At 37.1% G+C, this 23,340-nt stretch overlaps 1 protein-coding gene across 4 annotated transcripts in view; it reads right to left on the minus strand.

Moving 5' to 3' along the window:
* Positions 1-7,321: 7,321 nt before the first annotated feature.
* Positions 7,322-23,340, minus strand: part of PCMTD1 (protein-L-isoaspartate (D-aspartate) O-methyltransferase domain containing 1) — a 40,913-nt gene continuing 24,894 nt past the window's right edge. For 3 of the 4 annotated variants that reach the window (XM_032125046.1, XM_032125059.1, XM_032125052.1), the window contains exons 4-7: positions 14,786-14,957; positions 14,258-14,278; positions 13,114-13,237; positions 7,322-10,107 (exon numbers count right to left, since the gene is read on the minus strand). In XM_032125046.1, the coding sequence (XP_031980937.1) occupies positions 9,737-10,107; positions 13,114-13,237; positions 14,258-14,278; positions 14,786-14,957 (688 nt within the window). In that variant the 3' untranslated portion in view covers positions 7,322-9,736. The remainder of the gene's footprint in view (positions 10,108-13,113; positions 13,238-14,257; positions 14,279-14,785; positions 14,958-23,340) is intronic. The other variant, XM_032125069.1, reaches the window with a different exon arrangement.

Here is a 23,340-nt window from a genome sequence, read left to right on the forward strand (position 1 = left end):
TAGGCTGTTTCCTCAGATCTGCTGACAGAATTCAAAATTTGTGGTCAGATCTGCCAAGCAACTTAGATCTCAGTTTTAGCATAAGCATTGCATAGTACTCCCTAACTTCTGGACATCTTGCATACAGATGATAAATGCTCCTATTGCCAGGCAGCATTTAAAAGCTTGAAGAAAATTTTGGAGACGAGCTCTTTGTTTTCAGCTCTGCATTTTCATGGAAATAGACTGGCATCTTCAGAGGAAATTAATATTGTTCCCTTGGATCACAGCGTAGAGCATCTATATTTATTCCCAGACTGCTGTTGTGCCTCATACCAAAGAGCTATTCCACTGCAGCACTTTCGCCACCTCCAGTCAGCTCTTTTAACAGCAGATTTTAGGATATGCATGGTATATGCATTAAGCAGGCACCCTCCCCTCTGTAAGGCCCCCAAACTGAGGCTGGAGCCAAAGCACAGGGGAACTGCAAAGGCTAGGGACTGTATTCAGCTAAAAGGAAATGCTGAAGAAAAGGTGGGACTGGAGGGCGGATCTGAAATATTACAGTTCCAGGAGCAGGGTATTTCATTGTGTCTGACCGTTTATCTTCATTGAGACTGAAGGGGCTGAGCACTCACCTGATAGAGGCTTGTACTGCTCCTTTCTCATGAAAAAAGTGCAAATGCCAGCACTTTCTTTCCTCAGTAGTTGAATTACTACAGGAACAGTTTTCTAATATTTTCTCTGCTCCCCTGAGGGAAATACGCTGTACTGGGGTGAGATGGTGATGGTGAGACTGTGAGCCCTGGCTAGGGAAGGGCTGGCTAGACCCCATAAAAAGCAGGAACTGGTGGCCAAATCACCACTTAGTGACTGTGAGTTCATTCCAATCCCTTTTTGGGGGCATCCACAGCCCTTCCTTCCTCCCCATCTCTGCATATCTGTTTTACCTGTTTGCAGCCAGGAGGCAACAGCAGAGTCCTTACTGACTTGAATGGAATCAGGATTTTATCTTTTTCAGGTACTCCTAAGTAGACTACTGCTTTTTGTGCTCGCATCATTGATGTTATAGGTAAAATCCAAGTCAGAAATTTCTATTCTGTCTGTTCTACTCTGAGGGAAAGTTTCTAAAATATTTACTTCTAGGATGTCAGAGAACAATACAGTGAGAAGCTTACTGTTCAGCTATTTTCATTAAAGGTTTTATCACCTATTCTTAGCCATATCCCCAAGTTCTAATTAGGAAATTGCTTTGACACAGAGCTTTAAAAATTGAATTGTCAAAGCAGCATAGTTGGTGTTTTTGCCATTCTTGTTTGTGACTAAACACTTTCGATAGCTTTTTCAATCTCTTTTTTAATACTGATCCTGAAATCCCCAAACAGCTTAGCAGCAAAGCAAGGCTGCATCATTAAAGGCAGTTCACTTACAAACACTATAATTTCTGGAGAGAGGGGAAAAAAAAAGGTAAGATTTGAACCTAACACAGAGCACATGCAAGCAAATATAAGTTTTGCTGTGTGGTGCCAAGACCACAGTGGGACTTCTTTTCCCCAGAAGGGTTAAACAGATGAACTGAGACCTGGTGTCCTGCTACCTGTCCACCACACATCTGAGATAACTTGTGGGGACAGCATGGGATTCACAACAGTCAGCATGATGGCATGGGAACTAATAAAACCAGCCCCATATATTGAAGTCTAAGAGAGCAAAAGATGATTGTAATTCACTTCCACAAATTCTCCCAACATGGAATTTAGATTTCTTACCTGTCACAGGGGAACTTTCATTGAATACCTTTGTCTTCCTGGTTTTGTGAGAGCACTTGCACCAGTATCTGGTGTTGTTTGCAATAGCTTCATTCACCTTCTCCAAGGCCTAATCCAGCAGGAGTGTTTTGGGCTTCCAGTGATGCCATGAAGATTTTTTGCCTTTTCTTTTATACCCCTGTTATACTTTTTTTACAACTTCTGTATTCTTAGTGCTTTTTGCCTACATTCTTGGACTTGTCAAGCTAGGAGACTAAACATCTTGGAAGCCTCGTAGTTAGGGATCAGTGTGCCCCAGACCCCAAGGTCCTCTCCAGAACACATTTCGTAAACTGAGATAGAACCATCCAGGGGAAGGTTCCTTGGGGAGGAGGAGCTCACTCGAGCCTCTCACTGGGGAATCTTTGATAGATGTGCTAATTAGCAAGACCTATAATGTTATACCCGATCTATTGTGGGTGTGCATTGCAGTGTGCGTTTTGGCGCATTCCGCCTGGACGTGGTGCACCTAAGGGTCCTTAAAATAAATACTGAGGTAAAATCCCTTTTTCCCTTCTAACCACGTTTGACTCTTAAGACCAGGAAAAGGCATAATCAGGACAAACTGAACCAGGAAACAGCTGCTCCATGATCCTTTGTTGGGACTTGGGTGGCAATTAAGTTACATTAAACCCCAAAGCAAGTAGGTGGGAATTTGAGGTAGCACTTAAGAAGCTATGGACATACAATATTTTACTTGAGGTACCTCAAGAGGCAACCGGACACTTGAACACCATTGTGGACCTTTGCCTATATGATCTACTGATTTTTAAATCTCAAGTTAGTATCACATCATTATCACTGCCTTCTCCACAAAAAAGGAAAAAAAAATTAAAAATGTGATATACTTTTGTGTTCAAAGGGAAAATAGTCTGCTTTATTTTTAAACCAAATTTCTTGAAGCAAGATAAGGTCCTGGAGTTGCATGTCATAATTAAAAAGATTTAGTAAGAATTAAACAAAACCTAAAATCCTGGTTCCTCAATGTGGAGAAGTCACTTAGTGCAGTACTTAGAATGGCAATCCTGTAACACCTTTGTACAACATATTCATACCATCCCTACTTTGGGGAGTAGAAAAGAAGAGCCATGGAATGAAGCACTAGAGGTTTTCGTAAGGAGACAGCTCATTACCCATTTCCCGCATCTCATATGTTTAGTGGCACTTTGTGCTATTTGGGCTAACAAGCCTGACAACATTTGTGCCCCTGCAAATCCCCACTCTGGCCTTTGAACATTCACTATTCATGTCCTTCCTCTGCTATTACAATTGTTTAGAAATGTGCTGGTTTTATTGTTTTTTTCAAGAAAAATTGAAACTGCATCTGAGCAAGATTGTTGCCAATGCTCATCTCAGCACTGGCATCATTAGCAAAACTGGTAACAAGCTGTGGAAACAGTATGATAGATCGGGTTTATGCCTTAAATATGACACTTGCTTTTTTGGCCACCTTTTCATATTTTGCCCAGTTTTCAGAAAGTAAATCAACAACTGTCAGAGACTATAAGCTCTTAGGACTGAAAAGCTGCCAGCTTGCTGGACAGTGAGGTTGGTTGTTGCTGAAAATGCTGAAGGTAGGGTTGGGATCTGTTTGTGGCATAGCTTGAGTATCTGGAAGGTACACAACAGTCTTGCTGGGGCCCTGGGCAGCACAGCAGCAAGCACAGTTCTGAGGCACTTTCCTTCAGATTACACCTCCTTCTCGGGGAAATGTCCTGCAGGGGCCAGGCTATAGTTCTACAGGCTTCAGAACATAAAATGTGTATTTGTTTCACAACTCTGGCTTCCCAGCCTATGCCTCTGCTCCAAGCAGGAAATGAGCAGCAGCACTGTGCAGCAGGAACAGCAGCTACTGCGTTACATGTCTGTAAGTCATGCACAGACACAGGGTGTGTCAGCCATGGCAGTTTTCTGCGCAGGTGTGCTTTCCTCATCTGCCCAGATGTCCAGTTCTCAACAAAAGGTCTTAAGTAGGCATTAGGATGAAGTCCAAAATAACTTTGGCAGCTGAAGGCATCAAATGCCCAATTACACAGCTAGTCAAACCCTTACTGACCCTTTTGCAGTGTGGTACCTTGAATGGTTATGAGGGAAAGGCTTTATCCACACCATCACTTCTGGAAAGTCTCGGATTGCATTAAAGCACAACCCAGAAAAAAACTTTTATACTATACACCTAACACAGGAATTTCAGAAATTTATCTGGAAAAGTCATAAAGACTCTTCTGAGACTGACTCTACATTTTACAAATGTGTGTTTGTATCTAAGCAAGTTACTCAAAGAAATATTTCACTATAAAAATATCAATGTAGATTTTTTTGTCTTTCCTAACAGGTGCCAGCGCCCAGCCTTTGTTCCCGAAAGGCAATGCTGCCCTCTTCTGGTGTCCTTGATTACACACAGGGTTTTAGATGAAATTCTTCAGCAAGGTAAAAAGCATTTTTCAAAGATGTACAACTTTTAACTGTGTAGAAAACAGACACGTCAAGTTTGGAGAAAAACAAGCTAGAACAAGTGAAGTGCCACAAATAACAAACTTAGTTTAGTAGGCTGTTGATCTAAAAAGGGCACTGCTGTTAACAGATTATGGAAAGTCAGCCGAAGAGAATTTGTGATATGTGGAGCGGAGTACAAAAGCAGTGCTTTAGAGGGTTGCTTTTACTGACTACAGCACAAAATAACACTGTGCCATTTGGTAAAGGGAAAACTGAAGGCCAAGACAAACAATAAGGTTAGAAAGATTTAAATCAGGTATTTAAAGTGGTTAAAACACAGAGCAAAAATCTCCTTTCAAGCTAACATATACAAAGACTATGGATTGTACAGACCTGGTAAATGGCAGAAATGGAAGATTTTTGAAGAGGAATCAAAACTTGCAGCTAATTTTATGATATAAACTGATCTCTCACTACCATTTATTTACCAGTAACTTCCCCCATACAAATTATCCATCTCTCCTTTATCCCTGCTCCTGTTCCAGCCCTGAAAAAAATGCTTTTTAATTACTGAGTCGAGATATGAAAGCTTCTTTTCATGCTTGTGTAGCTTTCTCATATGTACAGCACTGACATTGCCCATGGCAGGACAAACACTTCAGTCTCTCTGGTTGACCTGTTGTCTATAGATAACCTTTCACTCTCCTACACTTGTATGGCACAAGCTTAGTTTCATATAAGAGTAGCATGTCAATATTATTTTAAGAATAAGCTATTTATCATTCTCACACAATGCTATAGTGCAGAAAACACAGCTGTGGTCTGGGAGCAGAAAAATGGAGACACAGGAAGCAGCAAAGGGACACAGGTGTGGGCCACCTTGGTACTGGAGATTCCAGAGTTACACACAGCTCTAGAAAAGTCAGTTTTAAAAATATGCAGACCCCAAACTTGACAAAACTGGTCTCTGAAACAACAAAATATAGTATCTAACATAATGCAGATTCCACATACAGGTAACTTGAATACAAGCTGGAGATGCAGAACAACGAATGAAGATACAAAAAGCACATTATCCAACATACAAATGACTCCCAATGCAGATCCCAGGAGGGTAGGAAGGAACCATCAGCGTGAACAAAATATTCCGCCCACAAAAGACGGCAGAGGCAGAGAACTCTGTGTTACCCTCTCAAGCAGTTGCAAGCTGTGGATTTAAAACTCAAGGTAAACAAAGGAAGACTGAGCATAACTCCAAGAGGAGGATTAGAAATGAAGAGCATGTGCTACAATTTTAATTGTATTACTGTATTAAAGAACTGCAATTTAACTCTTCAGGTCTATTTGCCTGCAAGAAACATTTTTCAGTTTGTTGAGATCATCCATTGAATGCAATCAAGTAAGCAGCAGAGCAGTTAGAAACTCTAATCAATTATTTTTCAGCCAGGATAAAACGGCTACCAAAATGGAAAGGAAATGCTTATTAAAAAAAAACCAAACCACCCAGCATTTAGCCTGTACTGATACCTGTAATTTTGCTCTCTGTTCTCTCTTTATCCTAAATTCATGGCTAGTCATGAATTTATGAAGAAAAAGTGAGAGAAAACAATGAAGTGCTTTTGCTTCTCTCCAGCATGACAGTATTTTGTAAAATATCCTGGCAAGGTATTACATAGACTCCTCCCTCGCAGTAGAAGAGGACAGAGCTTTACCAGGGATGTGCAAGTTCCCTTTGCTCCCCTGACAATTCTCTTTAAAGCACTGCAGAATACAAAGGATGACAATCAGAAAACTCTAGAAAGAAAATGTTACCATCATGCTGAAAAGCACTGATAAATCAGCATTAGATTCTTGCTTCCATACTGACCACAAACATGGTGCAAGTCTTGTGGCTAAACAAGCCAGCTTTACTTAAATAGAGTAGTTCAACAAGTTGACAGATACACTGTGAAGCTACAGAAGCAAGAGAGGCATTGACCAAGCCAGTCATCTAGATTTTACTGAGAAGTTGTTTTACTAAAGCAGCTCAAGAAATACACACCTGTTCCAGTTACACTCCAATGACCTTCTCAGATCAAGTTTATGGAAAACACCTCATACATGATTCAAGTGTTGTCAAAATAAGTAGCAGCTAATTAAAGTGAAGTTCAGTATATACACCTCTGAGAAGAACACAGAACACCACTCCTTTATCTTTTATAATTGATTAGTAAATCACACAAAGCCTTCAGTTTTACTCAATTACATGAATGATGGGAGCAGACACTTAAGGACATAAGGATAAATATTTAATGAGTTAAAACAGCTTTAATCAGAACACAGCACATTTTATTACATTCCCTATTTGTTTTCAAATTGACAGGCAAAGATGCATTTTTAAAAGTACTTTAGAGAAAGAAAAAATACAGAATTAAAAAAAAAAAAACCAGACTTAAGTTGCCAGCACCTGAACAAGCAACAGAGTGCTCAGTCAAGCACAGCTGTTCAGGCTCATTGCAATGAAAACTGCTCTTTTCAAGTTTTTGGGAGGCAGCTGCTCAGTTTGTCCTGAATGACATGGGATTAAAAAATCCATGTCTTTTGAAAAGACTGCACTGGTCTTGGGCCCCCCTCTAGATCAAAGAAGAGAAACCCCCGTGAAGTTCCAATTCATCACAACTTTCCTTACAGTGACCACAATTATAACTCTGCTCATCAGCCTACCCAACCCACCTTGCATCTTTCCTCTAACTGGCAATAAAATGGAGCTGCATCCCGAAGGAGTTGCAGTAGGAAGTGTGACTCACTGTTGCTCACCACCCTTGAGGCTCTTACCTTCAAGTTTTTATTTATTTTGACCCAGGAAACTGCTCAGTTGAGGATAAAAAAAAAAAAAAAAAACAACCACCCACCCCCTCAATATTAAGAAAAAAAAAAACACACCATGGAAATATTCTTCAGTATATAGCTTCAATATATTAGCTTCTGGGCTCTCTCCAGAGGAAACTCTCCACGCGAGTACTTCAAAAGTAGTGTGGGACCAAAATAGCTTTCCCTGTGTCATGAATAACATCTCATCTTTCAACCTTTGCAAAAATTCAAAATTTAGCAAGAATATATACTTCTGAAATTCAAAACCAGCCTTTATTAAGAGATTACTGACCTAATTATGAAACAACTGCTACCTGAATTTCCAAATAACTGAAAATACTTCCACAGAAACACAGAAATTCAAGCAAGCAGAAACCACAAAAAACCATTTTATTGCAACAATGTCCCCATCATCAAGTGAGATGGCAAAAATTAAATTTTAATTAATTTTGCGTTTCTACTTTTTTATTTATGTAAATATAAATTCAAGAGTGTAAAATAAATCCACATATAAAACACAAAGGAAACATTCTCTTTCAGTGACTCCAAAAAAAACTTACATACTGAAGATTCATGACAAGTCATCCACTGTCCACTTTTCCAAGTATACAGGCATGAAAGAATGCAGAAATTTTTTCTCAGAAAGCATCCTGTATAAAGTCCTTGAAGTACTTAAGTAATATTTAGTAATCTCATTCTTGAGATTATGGATGTAGATTCCAAGAAAAGAAGAGACAAACATTTCAAACTTCAGATTATTTAACCTCCATCTAAAATAACCCATTTAAAACAAGATTATGTTCAATTCTTATAGCTGAAGCATCACAATTACTTTATTAGTATCATTATTTTGGAAAACTATTTCTTATAAGGTTTTCCTGCTTTTAGAATAAAGTCAGAATATTTATTTCAAATACTTTTCCTTAGTTATACAGTAAATATACTGCGGAAAGTAACTCCACATGCTGGTACAACAGGCCTTCATGAAGTTCCAATTAAACATTACTATGATGTACCTTAAAAACAGGGACTACAGCATGAAATGCACCAAAAAGAGTCAGTGTCATGGGATTGTGCCTGATCTTCCTTCTCAGATGCAATAAAATGCTAATGTATTTTGAAGTTAATCTTGGAGTGCTAGACCATATGAACACTGGCTGGTTACAAATATTTGGAATAGGAACATTTACTGCTTTAGAAATATGTGATTATTTTGTTAATTGTTTCACACAAAAAGAAGTGTCACCAGTATTATAAAATGTATCATGGGGGATATTTCACTAGGAATGTTTTTTATTGGGTGTAACAGGCATATGTTTCCAATGATTGTGGTTTTTAATACATATCATGCCAAGTTCTTACTAAACTGTTTACCCTCATGGTTATGTTACAACAGAATGAAGAAATTAAGATGGTAAAAGCAAAGTTAAAAATGAGAACTGCAAGTAACTTCACAACTAGAAGAGGAAAAATCATTGATGGATTTAAATCAGCACTATTGTGGGTCCCCACAGTTGCACTGCTACTCTTAGGTTTCCAAAGATGCGTATGATTTTATAAATATTTTTGTGCTAAGAGCCATGCTCAGAAACAAAATATAGGCTGGCACAAGTCTACCTTCTTGGAGATGCATGTTAAGTATAAAATTCACTTACTAAAGTGCATTTGCTGAACAAATTCTAACTTCTACTGTTACAGCTATCCCAATAAGCAATACAAACTAAACTTTGTTGAAATTCTACCTCTACTTAAAAGCAGTAAATATAGATGACTGAAATCTAAATTACAATCTTGCATTACCAAACCTTTTGACTCAATGCTGTGAGCTTTAGAAATAAACAAAATGTACTGCCCTATACTTCCCAAAAATGAGGAATTGCCTCTAGTTAGAAATACTGACAGTGTAGAATGGAGTTAAGTATAAGCAGAGCTGAAGTAAGCATTGCTTTGCTTCTTATTCAATATGGTATTTCTTTAAGGCTCTGAGAGAAGCTGTTAGTTGTCTCAAGATCTTTTGGCAAAAGATAAATACAGAAGTAGCAGGGTCGTCTGACATTTCAGAACTTGAATTTTCATATTTCACTAAAGCCAGCTCATTCAGTGTCTGTATACATTTATTGCACTTGTGTTGTTGGAATACATCTATACCAACATAGTAATAATGATTGCAACAAAGCCATAGTAAAATAAACTTTAAAAGGGTCTGATTTGGACATTAGAGGATAAGTGTCTGCATGTTTAAAATGCTTCCCTAATAGTAATAAATACAGACAAATTGCTCATCAAGTCAGATGCACATGTTTAACCAATTATTTAGCATATATAAAATTTCACTCATCCTTTTATCAATACAAATCTGTTAGGGATCAAAAAAGACTTACCATGCAAAATATTGATTAGTGCTGCATAATGGAATATATATTTCTATCAGAGTTAAAACAGCATTTTCAAAATTTAAAGAAAAATAGATTTTTAAAAAGGGATTCTACTGTCGAATGCAAGTCTTCCTTGTAGCAAAGACAAGATAGAGACAAGTTACCATTATCGCTGTACTTCAGTCTTGATGAAAGACTAATAATAATTTGTCCACCTACTTCTTAATAAATGCTACATTTTCAAGAATAAAGGAACTATCAGTAGGCATTATCTCTACTTAAAACAAGTTATTTTTCTCTGTAATAGGTCAAGTATGCTTTTAAAGATTCAGGTAATGGTAGACTCATAATTTTCTCTCTCAACAGATTTCGAGGAGGCTCTTCTGGCTTCAAGGCCTCACTGTGATCTTTATCCTCCTCCTCTTTGTTATCCTCTTCCATTCTTTCATCTTCTTCACTATCTAGAGGCTGAGGAATGAGCTGATTACCAACAAACACATAGGTGTTAATCCTGCGTCTACGACATCTCCTGCGTTTGCGTTTTGGAGGAGCCTTCTGAGTAATACCCTTGGCTTTCATCTCCTCGTTTATGAAGTTTCTAAGAGTGCGTCTGATATATATTCGAGCTAGGTCCTGGAGGTTCCTAACAGCACATGGAGCTAGAATGAAAGAAAAGTAAGTTATACTAAGTGAAATTTCCCTCTAGCAAAAACCCCCAAACTAGCTGCAAGGTGGTGAGACTAATGTTCAAAAACAATTCAATTGAAATTTACTGAATGATACAATATGCAAATGAAACAAGGTTAGATAGTATCACCTTGACAAACCCTGTGGCACAGTCCAGGAGTAGAAAGCATGTACAGATCACTAAAATAAACATAAGAAATCATACAAGTACTGTCACTTTTTAGCACCTGGCACATCTTGACACCTACTGCTACCACTGTTAAGATCCTGTTGTGGGAAAACAATTTCTACCTCTGTGTCACATTTGTTTAGGCAAATGCCTTTCTTCTGCCGCCTCCTGCTCACCATGCTTTTCCTCACTTCCTACTGAATATAACTGATGAGGGAAGGACATGTCTAATTCACAGGTGACCAACCAGATAAGCCACCTATATCTTTGCAGAAGAGGAATTAAAATTACTCAAGTCCTAAGGGGAAAAAACCCCAAACCAACAAGCAAGAAAAAGCCAAAACTTTATGTTTTCCAATGACAGGCAGGTGATAAAATACTGCTTGGTAACTCGACACCTGCCCTAGATGAGCTATGGATGGCTAATTCCAAGGAAAACAAAACCAAAAAAAGCACACCAACCACAGCTAAAGCTTGTTTAACTTTCTTACTTGTCACTTTCCTTCCTGTACAAAATACCCTACACTTAATGGGGACTAGAGCAAGTTAGTAAAGAAGTAATTTCAAAAATTACACTTCCAGGAAATTTGTTCAGCTAAAAAAGCTCCCAATGTAGTTGAAACAAGATCTATTGTCACATACAATGACTTCAGTTGCAGACTAATTAATTTATCTGAGACAGAAAGGATGTTAAGACTGACAATACTGATTTCAGGTCATGCCAAAGAAAGGGGGGGGGTGAAAAAGTGTCTCATTTCTTTAGTATAAAATCAGCTCAAAGTTCAAAATTCAACAACAACCCTAGCTAACCATCCAGAACAGGTTTATAAGTTCAGGTGAAACAAACCATGATTGCAGATTGTATGCCAATTATAACAAAAGCAAGCATTTTTTAATAAGAGGAACAGGATGCAAAATTTTGGATATTTAATGTGCATGTATTTCCAATTACCTACTACCAGTGAACTGCATCCTAACCAATTACATTGATAAAACAATGATAAACATTGATAAACCTTTTAACACTACCTCTGTAGTTTTCTACAGGAAAAAAGACTCTACTTTGAGCATGGCTGACAGATATTTTACATATGAGAGTTATTTTAGTTATATATAAACACTACATATATGTCAGAAGGCATTCAAGGGTTGTCCAAAGTATGGCATAGACTCCATGTTTACTTCGTAATGACATTTGCAACCACTGGCTAAAGTTTACAGAAGGAGCATTTTCACTAGACTACTTTGAACTTTTAAGATAAATTATAGGCCTTTGGATTTGAAACAAATAGACAATGTTACTATAAAAGAGAAATTACCTAAAAATTTTATTTCTTAAGCTTTTTACACCCCCGACCTCTTCCACGTACACCCAGCACACCCACGCAAATGTTTTAAGTTTCAAAATAAAACCAGATCAGCCTGAGCTGTGGAAAGAAGCTTATCTCTCTGATCTCATTTTACAGTGCAACTTCAAGTCTCCAACACTTTTTTATTTTAAATAGTTCGAACAGTACCACATTTGCTTATTTTTTTCCTCTTCTCACTAAAAAGTCATTTTGAAATTGTAGCACAGGAAACACCTTTCTTGCACTAGCATTCAGCTCTGAATGTCCACAGTCCGCAATCCTCATTCTGAAAATCTAGGAATGTTGATAGAAAATCCTCTTTTGTTCTAGGGAATTAGACTGTATAAAATCATTGTAAAGTTTGACTATCCACCTCTGTATTTCATTGCTAGATATGTTACAACCTATTATGGAATGGAGGAAAAAATAATCTTGTATTAGTAAGTTAATTTCAGGAAATGATTTCTGAGGGCTTGAAACAAGTGTTCAACCAACCAAAATTAATTATTTCTGCAAAGGAACAGACTACATAAAGGGAATTCTCTTCTATACTTTGTATAAAAAAATGTAAATGTAACTATCATAACAAGCTCACAAACACTCAAAATTAAAAGCCAGATCAGCACTTACAGGCAATGCAAGCTGATTGGACTCCTGAAGGGCTTACACAGTTAAAACACTTGCACTTGAAACATACAAAGGGGACAGTTCTCTTTAGTTACTTGTTAACAGATCAAAAGAGGAGAGAAAAGATGTTATCTTTTAGGCTCTTTGTTGGTTTATTTCATTTCCCATGTGCTACGGAAGCTCTGTATTATTCTTCTCCCAGCCCTGACTACTCTGACAGAAAATTTCAACTCTATGCTTTTCTCTATCAGCTTTTTGTCCTTCCCTGTTATCATCCTATCTTACCATCCTGGCAACAGGCGGACTTCCAAAGACTTTCTAATTACCTTTACTACCTCTGCTCAAAGCATTGCAGCTACAAAGCCAATCCTGATGACTAATAACAAACAGCTAGGTATGACGATAACCATTGCAGACAGACATAAAAGCACACTCGGGCTTATTAATACTCTGTCATACCACAGCCCCAGTTTAGACTCTTCCTTCCATTTCAGAGGGAAGAGAAAAGAAGTTTTCTCTGGTAGATCATGAGAAAGTTAGCACTATGAGGGACCTAATAGTAGCTGCCTATTTTATCTGTACTGCTGTAACAGAGAAGCTGAACCTAAAAGGAAAAGGCGGCCAGAAAAACAAGGTAGAAACATTCTATCACTTAAATTCAGAATATTAACTGTGAAGCAACACAAACCACGCACCAGGAGCACAAAAACAGATCAGTGAGCTACTGCTTTGCTGAATGGAATGTCTCTACACCACAGCCTCTCAACTTCCAGACCTCCAACATCATGCACTGTAACATCGCTTCAAGCCAAAGGGAGGGAACACAAACTTACGCAGTCCTACAGTGTCATGTTTGCCGTTGTCATTCCTGTTTGGTTGCACTAGTGGAGCAAATGAAACAGCAAGGATATTCTTACTTTCCCATGTGTTCTGTCCTGTTCTCAAGATCTGTGTTAGCTGCAAAACAAAACCAAAATAAATCAGTGGTTACAATTTTGTCATACTCAGTACTATTCAGATTGGTGTTCAAACACACTGCTATTTTGTTTTGCTTCAAAATTAATAAATTAAGGCTGTTTTATCAACAGAAAGAACTTTGATAATCCTTGCTATCACTTGGTGACTGGAGTACTGAATAAGGCTTTTTGGTAACGGGAAGAGATGCAGCTGGAAAACTAAGGCCCTAAGGTAAAAACTAAGGTAAGTTTCGTTTTTTCTCATTTTTCCAAAAGATCAAAGAACACTTTAGATCAGAAGCAACCTCTGGAGTCCTACCTCTTCCTTGAACAGGGCCAACTTCAAAGTAAAATTAGAAGGTTTTCCGATTAAGTGAAAAAAGATCTAGGACTGAGATTCCCACCTGTCTAGGCAACCTGCTGTAGTGTTCAACCATTCTTACTATGAAAAACTGTTTTCTTTATTTGCAGGCAGAAAGCTCCCTTACTGCCGATTTGTAACACTCTTTCAGTATGCTGTGCACCTGTGAGGAGACTTGGACTCCTGTCTATCAAGTAAATTCTCCACCCCTTCAGGAAGACAACAAGAATCAAACATTTCTTCATTGTTTTTCTGCAAGATAGATTATCTCAGATCTTATAGCTACTCCTCATACTTTACATGCTCTAAGCTCCTATGTACCTTGTATGTAAGGTAAAAATAGTCACAATTTCTCTCTTAAATTGTGACTACTTTTAAGTTGGATTCCATCAATTTCAACTGACAGTATCTTAGTTGAATAAATAATGAAATTTTTAATGAAACTCCAGGAACTGAATCATGGAGGCTATGCTTAAATCCCTTTGGTATTTTAAGAAAGCAGGTAGATAATGTGAGAATTCTTTTTTGAAAGTAAAGTAACTAACATGCTTATCAACAAGCACTTTAGTAATTATCTGTATTTAGGACAACATCAACTTAAGTCACACGATGTACTTTTCTCAATTTCCCTATAAGTAAAACAGGGAGAATAATACTTACCATTGAGAAGCCTTTTGAGGTCTAAGGATGAAAAGTGATAAAAGTGCGAAGCATTATTAAAATAATATGCCCCTGTCTGTTAAATGCAACATGGAAAAGCAACACTGAAAACTGCTGGGAATGAAGTAGTATTTTCCCTTCATTTTTTTCCTCCCCTCACAATGTCCCACTAATCACAGTTATTTTGTATTCTTTGAAATCAATTCTCCTAGTTTCTTTGTTTTGAAATATTGACTGAAAATGTCTGTGTGGCATGAGATTTCAAAGCAGTTCTCGGGCGGTATAACACACAGGAGATAGTAAGAAACAGACTGTTAAAAGCATGTTATTGATGCCCTCCTACAAATTTAAGGGAAAAAGGTTCAAGACTTCATTAAAAAGATCAGTATCTGCTTAATTGCAACAATACACCAAATCAAGGTATCGTTAGTTGAATATTAACTTAGTCAAATATATATTCCAAAGCATAAATTAAATTACATATTTATCATACTAGAAGATAAAAAGGGGAAATTGTCACTAAGTCACCTGATCTTCTATAGGCATTACTAAAATGCCTCCAACTTTCAATAAAATTTTCATGTAGTTTTCATGGTCTTTCTGGACTCCAGCTCCACAGTAAATCCGGTCATATTGATGGCTGTCTGAAGCTATTTCCAAACAATTACCGACCACAAAGGCAGGTTCACAGAACTCAAATCTAAGGGGAAGAAGAAAAAAAGAAAGAGGGGACACATTTCAAATTAGGATTTTTAAGAAAATCCAGATAAAGACAGAAAAATGTATTTCATATCTTCCCTTATATCATGAAGAAAGATTAACATACACAACTTAGAAGTCTGTATTAAGACATTACTTTGAAAGTAATCTGGTTTTTTTCTGCCACATCAGGGACCACTGAAGAAAAACTCTTAAGCAGTTATAATTATGTACTATGCAAAACAGAGAAAGCTTAGAAACATCATCTTCCTCACTACAAGCAAGTAGATTCATCCAAAGAAATCTTAAGACATATGGTACAAGTGCCACTAAAACAGTATGTTTATCAACAATGAGTGATACCCAGGCTGTTGACTAAACATTGAAAAGTTTCATTTCCCAGTAGCTCCCCGCCATTTTCTCTAAGTTAGGGTTTTTTTAAAGACTCATTTTTCTCTACCTCCCGATTTTCCACCTTGAGCCCAATCCACTTTCCCCCAAAAGGAATTCAATGGAAAAGCCTGACATTTTTTTGACACACGCAAAGCAAGACAAAAAAATAAAGATTCATTATCTCAGAAACATCTCATTTTCATCCGCAAATGAAAGTTATACAACTGCATTTTAGTGGACCTAAATTTATAACACAAGTTGCAAGGACTGTAAGTGTTCTCTCTCACTGCATGGAATACCCAATGAAAAATGTACAGGGCAGTACTTTATTGCTAAAGCTTCATATATTCTCCATAACACTGTTATTTTCTGACATTTTTTAAATCTCTGAAGCATGTTACTGCTTCAGCTGTTAACACCATAACAAAATTTACCATTTTGTAAAAAAATTCCTTGCGTGAATAGCTGTACATTTTCCCCAGGCACTTTATATTTAAGAAGAGAGGTTACAAAGTAGCTCATAGAAAGGATTTATGATTTTCTTTGAAAAAAATATTACATAAAACCTAACACCCTTGTCGTTGCAAGAAGAAGTTCATAAACTTCATCTGGCAGTATTAAAGTCCAGTGCATCTCAAACATCATCCAGAAGGAATGATTTTTCTGAAAACTTCAAATACATGTGGCCATTTTATCAACATTACAGCTGTCAATGGAAAGTAATTTTTCTTTTTGCTTGGCTACCATTAGCAAATCCCAGTACACCACCTGACAACATTCAAATCAGTATTTTGTTCAGTTACAGTAAAATTGGCAGCTTTCACTGCTTAGGGATGAAGCCTGTAAGGGTTAGCTGACTTTCTGATCTAGAGGGCTGCCATTAACAAATCAGGAAATTGAAGTTTTTCCTAGAAGTATATTTTTTCCTCCAAGATAGGATGCTTGATCTTGAAAATACTCCAATGCTTCTTCCTTTGATTAGTCCAGAGAGACCCAGAATCTTTTAAAAACTACCGAATGGCTCTCTCTCATGTACTTCTTGCGGTCAACAGTCCACGTTGTCGCTTCCAAACCCAGATGGGGGGAAAAAAAAAGAAAACTACAAACAACACTGGTCAATTAAAGAGAAAAAAACAGGATGGAAGGGGAGTAGGGATAAACTACCTTGTTGCACACAACTGGGAAGGTGAAGCTAGACCGGCCTGAACTGTGGTTGAAATAATTCCAGACTAACACAGAAAGATCTAGAAATACATTAGACAAGGTTAAATGCTGGGAAAAAAATTAAATCCAAGGCACTGATCAATGTGCTGAAGAAGCAAATCTCATTTTGTAAGCACTTGTGCTATCATGTTCTACATTTTCTACATTCCACATACAGGTCAATCAGGCAGTTTATGCTATAGTTTTCATTTCAGGTTGTCTACAGTTTAAATTAAACCTTACCGCATCAATTTAATTTGAAAGTTTGAGCAAAGTACTTTTGTGGATTTAAAAAGTAAAGGAGGAAGGGAGAGGGGACAGGGAGAGAATGAATACGGTACTTTTCCAAAATGCAGTTTTAAATCTTGACACAGTCCCTGGTTAGTTATAGAAAAATGAAGACAAGCCTCCCTGCCTGCCTGCCCACACAGCTTTTACAACTTCTCAGAACGCTCTTCTAAAACCCACCAAATTTATTACCAGATAATCCTGTTTCCTCTACCAGAAAGCACCTTAAAAGCTCAAGAATACACTGATCACAGCCTCTTAAAACAAGGAGGAACACCAAACTGTCCAAGAAATACAAGACACAACAAAACCCCACGGAACATTCCCCAGACACAAAATACTCTATACAGGAGCTGAGGACAAAAATCCACAGCAGTCTTCACTAATACAGTAAAATCTGAAGATAATTTGTCATTTAGCTCCAGGGCTTGTAACCAGAACGGCACAAAGTGCAAATAAAGACACAGAAGCAACTTCTTAATGCATTTATAAGAGTGAAATGGGTTAAGCACTAGAGACCAACTCTGTCTATAGGCACCTTAAATTAGCGGGACTGTGCTCCCTCCATGCTATTAGCAGAGTTTTGTGAACACACAAAGCTCATGACCAAAACAGCTGTTCATTTATTATTCCATTTGCTTCAAAAAATACTGTCTTCCTCTATACAGTTTTTCAGCTAGTTTCAACCCAGTCTGTCAGTGGCTGGTCTTCCTGACACTCATTTCCCACAGCAAAACTAAACACTTTATGGACTAGGTTACATGTAAATTCTGAAGACACCTCTTTAATCCATGTCAGATAAAAAATGAAGTCTAATCAGCTCACCTGGCCATGCCATGCTCACCCCCAGCTGGCCTGAATTGGTGTGCTAGCTGCTGCTGTGCTGCTAGTTCAGGAACTGCCACATGTAGTTCCCTGTTATCCAGAAAGGTAAAAGTAGGTAGAAGAAATGGGAGGAAAAGGTGATCAACTGTCTCTGGTAACAGCAACATGCCTGTTCAAAAGCCAATTCCCTCATTCGTGCTTCTCATGAAATTATTCTAAAGTAACTGCTTCACGTGTTACGGTTTGAGCAGTGACTCATACCAGATATACCAGAAATACAAGAAAAGCATACTGCATTCCTACTTTTCAGAACAGCACCATGGACTTTTCATGGACTAGTTAAGTTGTAGAACAGTGAATCTGGTTCCTCCACACTCCCATGTAACATAGATCTCACTAGTGATGTGGCAAGACTCTTTCCTAGATCCCTGAATCTTGAAATTATTTCCATTTCACAATTATATACACACACCTCTGAATGAGAAAGAGCTGATAAAGGTATGTACCATTTTCTTGTACTTATCCAATCTAGTAATTTGAGATGACCTTTGAACACAGACTGAAGTATAATTCTGAAAATTGTTTCTACTAACTTGCCTAAGTGATTTTCAAAAAGAGTGAAGTTTAGATTGGTTTTACTCAAGTATATGAGACCCCATCAATTGATCACAAAATTACTTAAAATTTAAATACAAAGGTTCTACAAATACAAGGAAGTACTCAATATTAAGAGTACCTACCAAGAGCAACACAAGCATGTTAGTCTTACATTAGGAAAGTAGTACCAACCATATTAGGTCAAGTTCCATTTTAAAACAATCAAACCCAAATTCTTCTAGTACTAATTGTCACTACATCCAAAAAGTTTCTTTGATTCCTACTGCATCTGGGGTATCAAAACAGACCAGATATTACATTTCATTTTGTGTTACATGGAGCTATCTTTTATTAATATTGACGAAAATAAAATTGTTTATTGCTTTAACGTGCAGTATTGAAAAACATGCAAGGTAACTATCAAGAACAGCTAATATTTCACTTTAATACTTTGTTTATTTCCAAGCTGAAATGGAACTAAGAAATGCCATGTTCTTTAATGTTTGTTTACCTCTACCATGTGGCCAGGGTGGCTTTACAGAGCATTATATTGGTAAAATGAAGAAAACCTCTTATTTCACACATCAGGTAACAAAAAGAAGGGAAAAAATTTCTGTAACTATCTGGAAAGGTTCAGTCACTTCAGGTCCTTCAGTGGAATCCGGCTATCTTGATTACAAGAGAACCAACAGCCAAGAACACAGAAATTAAGAGTTCCCATTACAAATAAAATAGCAACAGAAAATCTCTGATTAAACAAACACTTGCCACAGAATAAATTTAAGCACACACAGATCACATGAAGCAATGGCCCAAGATAACCACGCAGTTTCAAGCATGTAAGACTTTTGCATGGGATAGGCATTTCAAGTTTGCACTCAACATAGCCAAGGTACTTTTTCTCCAGCTAAAAAAAAAAAAAAAAAAAATCTGTAGAATTTAAAGTGAGTTTTTGCCTCTGCTGCAGAAACTTAAGAAAATGATCAAGTAATAGATTGTAACTGCCCATGTTTTAAAGTCAGATTCCCTATAGATATCAACACAGCAAAGTATTACTACTGTAATAAAATAAACAGCCATTTAAAACATTTACAGCAAAGAACTAAGGTAAAGTTTGTTGCTCTTGTATCCATATCCACCAATCTAGTGTATGTGTCATAGCAAAATACTAATTAAAAAAACAAGAGAGTATAGCACTAACTCACCCTAACAGCAGGGATTTTTTTACAAGGGGATTCACTGGTTAGTCCTAATATGACACCCACCCGTGAACCCTACCTTTAATTACTTCCAGCTCTGAATATGTACAGGACACTTCTTGGGCTAAGCTCTTCTACCTATACAACCTCCATGAATGCAGGATGTTATGCTGATGTCTCGTGAAGATGAGACTAGGTGCAAGGAGGTATGGATTGTCTCCCTTTTTGTTGTTTTAAATGGTAAACATACTTGATTTAAAAAGAAAAAAAAAAAAAACAAGTTCAATAAAATTGGAGAGAAAAATAACAAGTTATTTGAAGGAAAAAAACCTGCCAGCATCCACAGATTTGTATCTGAAGGAAACAGTAAAACATGTTAGGAGATGTTTAAAAAAAGCAGTATTGGGGAACCACTTAAAACTGTTTTTGCTAAGAGAAGAATTATTTAGTTCTTAAAACCAGCACCACTCCAGGTACATTTTACACCTCCTAACTACTACATTCACATCAGAATATCATCTGACAGTACACTTCCGCCTATCCCCATATTTACTAACACACTCATATCTCTCAGCTTACTGTTCACAGCCCTTAGAGAAAGAAAATCCATGTCAGCATGAATTTAGTATGCCGTTTTCCAATCCACACATTTCCTTTAGTTGGTCAACTCAAACGTCTAAAAAGCCTGAATTCACATTCAGTACCACCGAACTGCTTTAAGTAATTCCCTTCTAATGGGAAATTTATTTAAATTTATTTAAATTTAGGGCACAAAGGACCACCGTTCTATTTTAATAATGTATAAGAAAAGGTTGGCAAGTTGTTAACATTTGTCATTTGAACTACAGTGACACGACATTAGTAGAAAGAATTTCACTCAAGTCTTTGTGGGGAAAAAACCCCCAAAACGTAACTTATCTTAATAAATACTTCATAACAGAATAGTAAATCCAGCATAAGAACTCATGGAATTAGCTTTCTATCAAACTACCCTTAAACCATCAAATACATTAATAACCAGACATTGAAATGAATCTGCAAAATGTGTTGAGTCTGAAAATAAGTGATAAAACATTAAACAATTTTGCTTACTGTGATGAGGAAGTAACACTTACATTTGTCCTATACTTATGCACTTTTGTCCTAGCTCTAATATACTGCTAGCCATACTTTCCAAAAATGGACTCCTCAGGATGGTAGAAAAAGAGAGGAAAGAAGGAAATAAAACCCCCACCAGTACTGGCACATTTGTTGGTGAAGAGAAACAAACCCAAAAACTGGTGTATGAAGCTACAGCAGTTGCAGACTGAGTTCCCATACTGATTTGAAGACACAGACTGAAAAGCTACACATCATTTAACCTAGAAAGGTGCGGCTTCTTTGTCCAGTTGAATTAAGAATACAATCTCAGAGCTTTTCCTATATCAAACAAGTATTTCCTAAATCAGTAACCTTACTCCAAGCATTCCGAGAACCTAGTGTTTAAACACTAATGTATTCACTGAAAAAAGCTTTGAAGAAGTTTTCAAATCATTTAGTCAATTTTTCAGGTTTTAAAACTTTTCTTCTTTGAAAACAACAGATGAAGGTTAATATTCACACAGCTTTATGTGATATAACATGCCACAAGAACATAAAGCAGATTAATGAAATAGCTTTTGATTTCTGTGACTCATTAGTCTCTCTCATTTTAGTTGACTGCAAAAATGCTCTAGAGCTAACACCAGTCAGATACAAAGGTAAACAATGTTTGAAGACTGTTAATTCTTTTCCCGTGAAGTGGGGCAATATCAGGACAAGATGGCAAGCTCTTTCCTCTATTCCTCTATCACCTTTTCTCTATTTCTTTCTCCACTGTTCATTGCATCTCTTTTAAGTATTTTTCCAAGCTTTTTGAACTAGTCTTTGGCTCTGTATAAATGTATATTTATGTATTTCTAGCATGTTTTGCTGAAAAGTTACACATTTTTCGCCTACTAGTATTGGTGATACCTTTTGCATGTATACTAGAAATACTAGAAAACAAACAGATTAAAACATTACATCTTTGAAAAGCTCCCATTGTTGACTTCATTTTAAGTCCCTTGCACCCAATTAGAACAGTAATAGCCAAAAGCGATGCTGGCAAAATTTCTATTCAGTAATGTTGCCTTGAACATTTTTTCAGCTTCCAGGCAATGCTGTAGGGATAGTGAGAATCTCTCTACCTCACTTGTATTTGTCATTTTTCATGTCTGACTAAAACTGTCTTGCTCCTTAGCTATCTTGTTCATAATTTCTGATATTCTCATCAGTTTCATTGAGTGGTTCAAAGCACATTATTCAAACATTCCTGAAAAAAAAGTCCAATACTGGTTCTTAAAAATACTTATGGACTAATGATACTCTTCCTTCAACACTGATTTACAAAATTTAACCTCAATAATACAACTTCACTATATTATATCTAAACTTTGGTAGTAAATTGAAAATACTACTGAAGGAGTACTTTTTATCAATTCCACAGAGAATTTTAAGAAAAGTGAACAAGCATAGGGAAGCAAGAAAAAATTTCTGTCAGTTCAGTTTATTATCAAGGCCCTAATATACCCACGGAAAAAGTCTACAGAAAGATTTGTCTGTTAAAAAAAAAACTAGAAAAGTATTTTCCTTCTATTTTTACTGAAGCAGAAAATGACTTTATAGGTTGAAGAAGTCGTATTTTCTACTGTGGATTTCTGTGAAACAACAGCTTTTATAGGAGCCACACACCAAGTATTGTCATCACTTGTTTTATTGTAAGAAAAAATTTAAGTACTACCAAACTTGTAGACATAAAAGATTTCCAAAGAAAGGCAGTGTCCATCATGGGATTTATTTCTAAAAGGTATTTTATTTGTTTTTCTACAGGCAAGAATATATATTTTTGTTACTATAAAATACTTGGAAAATGCAGGTTTAGTTCCTCCCCAGGTAAGAGGAGATTCAATTGTCTTTGGAGCCTTCTGGTTTACAAGATAAAAGAATGAGAAGTAGTATTTCCCTCATATCCCTAAATAAAAAAAAAAGGCTATGTTTCAAACCCCTGTTTTCCTTCCCTTTTCTTTAACATAATCTCTGGCATCAAGAACCCCACTACCTGTGTTGCTCTGATTAGATTAAATCTCAACAAGAACGAACTCACCACTAAAAAAACATTATTTACACTATCTGAAATTAAGTTATCAGTAAGATTTAAACTGAGAAAGCCATCAGTAAGTTTTGGAGACAATTCGCTGTTCCTGCTTACATTTTTACTGCAGTCACTAGCCAGCTGACCAGCAAGAAGGAGCTTTATTCTCCTTTGTGTGTACACTAAGGGACTTGCCTTTCAAATCTACTTTAATTTACAAAGTGAGCCTTTAGAGTCCATTTCAATGAAGAAAAATACTCTGATGGAAGACGTTCTTTACTGTTCTTCAATGCCAACACAATCTACTACAGGACTTCAGGAAGAAGTTTCACCCGTAACAGTTATCCCAGAATTAGTACTAGGGTTCTTGTCACTTACCATTGAAGTGGTTTCTTTTGATCCTGAGAAGGGTTGGTGATTTTCTTTCACAGCAGGGACTTCACCAGCTTACCCAGGTTTGGGTTTTGATAAGGTGCTAGAAGATGGGCAACCTAGCCTTGCCCTTTGGCTCTCTCTCCGAGCTGGATATTCTAGGTCTAGAAGTTGAATGGGAGCAGAAAAGACAACACATTCCCCTTCAATAAACAGGTGAAGCGGGGCCTGGTACTTGAACATACGTGTTTTAGATAGTGCCTTCTTAAGGAATGATTCTTTTCCCCTTAATTGGCATGCATTCTCTGAAGGTTTCAAGAATGAAAGAGAGCCTTACATACATTTCAGACTAGAAG

This window comes from Corvus moneduloides, chromosome 1 (assembly GCF_009650955.1).
Source record: "Corvus moneduloides isolate bCorMon1 chromosome 1, bCorMon1.pri, whole genome shotgun sequence".
Lineage (NCBI taxonomy): Eukaryota > Metazoa > Chordata > Aves > Passeriformes > Corvidae > Corvus > Corvus moneduloides.